Source organism: Galeopterus variegatus, unplaced genomic scaffold, assembly GCF_000696425.1.
Source record: "Galeopterus variegatus unplaced genomic scaffold, G_variegatus-3.0.2 Scaffold5119, whole genome shotgun sequence".
Lineage (NCBI taxonomy): Eukaryota > Metazoa > Chordata > Mammalia > Dermoptera > Cynocephalidae > Galeopterus > Galeopterus variegatus.
This window is the reverse complement of record NW_007731230.1, coordinates 66272-72099: the sequence shown is the minus strand read 5'-3', so window position 1 is coordinate 72099 and position 5828 is coordinate 66272. Positions and strand designations below refer to the sequence as shown.

At 38.0% G+C, this 5828-nt stretch overlaps 1 protein-coding gene across 1 annotated transcript in view; it reads left to right on the top strand.

Annotated features, from left to right (window-relative positions):
- The window catches only part of AGK (acylglycerol kinase), a 113649-nt gene that overhangs the window by 92118 nt on the left and 15703 nt on the right, over nucleotides 1–5828 (top strand). Inside the window, exons 10-11 of the mRNA XM_008588953.1 lie at nucleotides 800–879; nucleotides 3816–3873. Of these exons, the coding sequence (XP_008587175.1) occupies nucleotides 800–879; nucleotides 3816–3873 (138 nt within the window). The remainder of the gene's footprint in view (nucleotides 1–799; nucleotides 880–3815; nucleotides 3874–5828) is intronic.

The window sequence follows — 5828 nt, the reverse complement described above, 5'->3', positions numbered from 1 at the left end:
GAAGTTATGTGATTCCCACTATTCTCAAAGCTCATCTCCCCACCTTGCATGGGGCCTCTGCTGGAGGACCACTGGAAGACCTTTCTCTCAGCTGTCAATGCCAGGAAAAGCCAGGCTTTAATTCGTGTTTGTATATGAAGCAGGATATTCTAACATGACCATTTTACTGTCCACAGTGGGAAACTTCACCTTCATCATTGTGTTGCTTTTCTCCAAGTTTTCTCCTGAGGAAAGCAATGGTTTCTCACCTTTATCCGTGCCATTCTTGGCATAAAAGAGTATTGTGCGTCAAGGGTGTGGTCCTTGGTGTCTCATAGCACAAGTGAATCCCTTTTTATTCTGACTTGCTGTGACAAACATTTGACTGTATTTTCAGATATTAAGGTGAAACATTCTAGAGCACCATATTCTGGTTTACGTGAGAGCTCTTGATTATATAGAGAACACAGGGTTAAATTATCTTTGTCTTGGACAAGTATACAAGAGAGAGGAAATTCTGGCTGATTGGTCTAAGAACCATAGTTAGATGCTCCTTCATTTGCAGTCTGAAGTATGATAATATGTTGCTTTGCTAACAGATTTATGAGACCTAATACATAAAAATTATTTTCACTTTACAGTATGGCTTGTTCAGGTACTTTTACTGAGCACTCACAGGGTTAATTTCTTTAATGTGAACATACTTTTGAGAATTTTGGTTTGATGGAAAGTAGGCCACGAATATTTGCTGAGTACTTACATGTAGAGAGTGCCAAGTTATTATAATCATGAATTTAAATTAAGTGTATTTAACTTCCAGGGTGAAAAGGAACAACCTGTGTTTGCAATGACTGGCCTTCGATGGGGATCCTTCAGAGATGCTGGCGCCAAAGTTAGCAAGTAAAGGATTGCTGTACTCGTGTGTGATGGCTTTTAAAAAATACTTTTCTGTCCCTCCTTTGAGGTTTTAATATACAGTGATTTTCTGGGAATAAATTTGGTGTGCCTGGAAGTTGAATTGTGTCTGAATAATGGAAGTAGGAACAGTCAGGTAGAGGTTTATGTCCTGTGTACAGAAAGGTTAGGAAAGTTCCAGTTTCCTNAAAGGATTGCTGTACTCGTGTGTGATGGCTTTTAAAAAATACTTTTCTGTCCCTCCTTTGAGGTTTTAATATACAGTGATTTTCTGGGAATAAATTTGGTGTGCCTGGAAGTTGAATTGTGTCTGAATAATGGAAGTAGGAACAGTCAGGTAGAGGTTTATGTCCTGTGTACAGAAAGGTTAGGAAAGTTCCAGTTTCCTCAACACTAGCTTGGTGGTAGCTGGAGAGGAGAAGGGTGCGTCTCTATTTTTAGCCACAATATTTGAATGTGGCTAAGGCTCAAGCTAGACTGCAGGGAGCACTGGATTCCTGCCATCCTGCAGTACTGCCTGTGCTGCAGACTCTCAGTGCTGTTATGGTCCTGCTAGGAAGACTTTTCCTGAGACGTGTGTTTCTGAAGGCCCAGCAGATTGAGAGACCGCAGGCCACCTCTCCTAGAGAAGGAAGCAAGGCGGATACCTGGCTGTGTCGTGAGGTGGAAGAAACAGGGCTGTTGAGGAGGTGATTAGAGGGCCGCCACTAGCTTTTCATGGGAATGAATTTATTTTTGGAGAATCATTGTGAGAAATGAAATTCTTGGCTTGGAAAGAGAGTGTGTCATGTTTCATTTTGTGGAGAGAGGTAGTGTAGCCCAGAGCTTCCTGAGGTAGGACTGAAGGAGACACTGTGAGGTTCACTTCGTGCCTGGTGGCTGGTGTTTTTTCTTTACCTTTTCTTAAAACTGAGGGCTTACAGTTTTGGTGTAGTTTAAATGCGTTACGAGTGATCTCACACGCACCTTTCATCAGGAAGCTCCTCTCTCACTTCATAGGCCAGCCTGCCACACTTTCTGTACAGAACTGTCTCTCGCTTCTTTCACTTTATTATTCCTGCTAATGAGGTTCCTGACAGTGGAACATCAGAAGAGAGATATTACCGCCTTATATCACCACTGCATGCTTGAATATTTCACATCTTTTTATTTGCAAGTATGCCATGATTATGTCGATTCCATAAATCACCTTGTGTTTGACTCATAAGCTCAGATTCCAGCAGCTCACCAAGTGGAATCGCTTAGCTTTCCCTGAAAAAGTCTGGTGAAAACAAATTGCTTTTCAAAATGTGTTGGTCAACAACCATGCACAAGCACAGATCAGCCCTTTTAGGAATATCTGACATATTTACTTCATATTTTGATTGGTTTCTTAACAGTGAATTGTAAACTTTTGGTTGTTGTTATATAATACCTTGTTTAGGGCTGTCTACTAGTTGTTCCTTTTGTTAAGTTGGGATATGACAAATCATTCCCTAGCTGGCCATGGGAAGATTGCAAGCGCAGTGTCAAAATTTGCTATTGGGAGGGATGAAAAGAACTACTGCAAGTTAGAAATAAACTAACTGCCAGGATGTATTTCTACTTGGCTAACTGGGGAAAGAAGCAAACTATAAACTAAGCTTGAAATACACACACACACACACACACACACACACACACACACACACACACACACACACACATACACGTCATATGCTCAAGGCCCTTGTTGGTAGCATTATAATATTAACCTGAATAATAATCTGAATGGTTGCTCATTGCCCCTTATGTAGAAACTCCTCATTCTGGTTTTCCAGGGCCAACTTTATCTATCATCACCTGTAATTATCTAATTATGCATCGTTACTTTTAAGTTTTTCCCTTTTTTCTGGCTGTTATTCTCGCTGTTTCCCATACCTTTGCTCCTCTTGCCTGGAATGATTTCCTTCCCTCTTTCATGTATCTAAATCCAACCCATCTTTCTAAGTTCTATACCCTTTTTTCTTGTGCTATTCATTTTATAAGCATGGCTGCTCCAATGATTTTAGACCCTTACTGAGTTTTTGGCTCTTCTTGACTCTCCTTTCCAATAAATAGTGATTGTTTTATACTGTGCCATAGATAGTCATTTATTGTTTTCTATTACTTTTGGGGGCCTTATTTTCTCAAATCATAAGCTCCCAATGTGGGAATTTCATATTCTGTATTTCTTCTGTTTTCTCCATATACATAATAGGTGCTAAATAAATGCACATTAATCAGAATCAATAGGGAGCAGTTAAGATGGGGTGGTTGGTAACAGTAGTTTCAAGGAAGGAATCTACCTTATGCCACTTTCTAATTCTAACTAGGCATCTTCCTCTCTTCAGTACCTTTTATGCATTAAGCAATATGCAGTAGATCCTTTTCATTCCCAGATTTAACTTTTGCCATCTTAAAGCTGTATAACATAAGTAACGTGAAATTATGCTTACTTACAATTTTTAAGTGCGTGTGTGAGGATGTGGATGCAGTCATTAGCTCGTGAATAACACATAATGCAGCATCTGCATCTCAATGTGGATTTATCATCCTCTGCTCATTGCTCTTTTGAATGTATCCTCAACTGTTCTATGGCTGAAAGTAAGTGTTATAGTGATACTCGTGAATTTAGGGACTTAAGGAGACCCTGGTTATATATCCCTTGTAAATTGCAAAAGAAAAAAAAAAACAAAAAAACTTTTCTACAGCATAACTAATTACATACTGTTTCACATGGTATTGAAATGCAGTTTAAAAATTTACTATAATATTCTTTGTGCTAAGCCACAATCCCCAAGCCTCCAGAGCAGCCACTCATAGGAGAGGTGTAATTCCAATATTGTTTGTCTTGAATGGTATCTATCACATTAATAGTTCTTTTAATATTTTAATCAGGTTTTTATCTTGGTCTTTCTTAGGTACTGGTATCTTGGGCCTCTAAAAATCAAAGCAGCCCACTTTTTCAGCACTCTTAAGGTAAATGCAATTTACAGTGTAAAATCTTGCTCTATGTTTTTTTGTTGTTTCTCTCTGATGTACATATTTGGGATATTTTTTAAATTCCTTGCTACAGATGCATGTGACATGCTCCAACACTAAAATGGGGCATATTTGATTATATACAAATACAGAAAGCATTCCTATTTTGGTAAGCAATTAACCCTCCATTACCAGACCCATATTTAATTTCTCTTTAACATTCCACTTCCCTCTGCTATTAATTTACTCACTCTTGCCAGACAACCCTTGAACAGAATGACTTATATCTTATTGATTATTCGTATGTGTACCTATATTAGTAGTTGGAAATGAAGACTTGTATCTGAATATGTCTAATTGTACAGCCTTGTGTATAATATCAGTAGATTTCAAACTATACTAGCCAAATATGGGTAGAAGTTATTATATTGGACAGCACACACATAGAACATTTCCATCATCAGAGAAAGTTGTATTGGGCAGTGCTGCTCTATACTATACATTATAAAATGTTGGCATAGAGTAAAGCTTAACAATTTCTCTTAATGAAAATGCTAATAGAAAAGTCATCCTTTACTCTGGACTGTGTACAATTTTTAGCTTTTATGCAAATCAAAGTAGTGTATTTACAATTTGGCTGGCCAACCTAAAAATTGGCAGATGGAGTTTAAATGTAGAAAGAAGTTTGGTTCCAATGTTAATACTTAGCGTTATTGAGAGTTTTTCTAATTATAAAAGTAATACATGTTCATTTCAAAACATTTGGAAAACACAGCTCCCTTTACCTTCTAAAAAACTTTCAGTTGGATTAAGAAATTAAATGTAAAAATCTAAAATCACTAAAATACTAGAGGCAAATCTACATGATTTTTAAAATGAACTTGGAAGGGCAAGGTTTTTCTACACCTAAGGCAAACTGGATTAGTAAAATATTACTCAAGGGAATAATTTCATTGGTGAAGTAGTGAGTGCATTTAGAAAGAAACAGAGGGAAAATGACACTTATACTAAATGGTGAAATATATATAGGACTAGATAAAGGGCTTGGATGGAGAAACAGGATGTGTGAAGTCACAGTGGTATAACAATCATTAATTATGGTTAATGCCATAGAATGGCAGGAAAAGAAGCTAGAGGGTTAGGTAGGAGCAGGTTAGGGCAGATTTTGATGTGCGATTTGACTTTTATCCTTAAAGCACTAGGGAGATATTGAGTCTTAAGGCATAAACAGATTTGCATTTTAGAAAAATTGTTTGGCAGCAGTGTGGACAAGAGATTGGTTGTGGGTAGCTAAAGTCAAGGACATCAGATAGAAGACTGTTAAAGTGATCCAGGTGAGAAGTGATGAGTTATAGACTAAGGTGATAACAGTGAGTATTGACAACAGAGGATGGATTCAAGAGATGTTGAGGTAGAACCCTCAGTAGTTGAAAGAATATAGGATTGCCAGATTTCTGGCTTGAGGGACTAAAGTTTGGTAACTGGAGTTTTCCTTTAATGTTAATAACGTTATAGTAAGATCAAGTTTGTGAAGAAAGATGACAGTTTTACTTTGGTATGTGCTCAGTTTAGCATACCTGTGGTACAAGTGGAGATACAATTGTGATTTAGGTCTGGAATTCAGGAGAGAGATCTGGGCCGAAGGAGCAGGTTTAGATGTCATAAGTGTATGGGTGGCATTGAAACAATGGCATTGGTGAAGTTACCATTGAGAACAGATTGGCCCTGAGGAATAGAAACATTTAAAGAACCAGAAAAGATGACTGAGAAGTGCTAAGAGAAAACTAGGACAGAGTACTGACATGGAAGCCAGCGGAAGAGAGAAATTCAAGAAGCAACAGCAAAGAATCTTAATAAAAGCAGGAAAGTATCCTCCAAAGGTTTGGTAACCTCTGAAGTGGAGCTGCTGAAGGTGTATTGAGGAAAGTTAGGAACAAGTGGGAGGCAGAGAA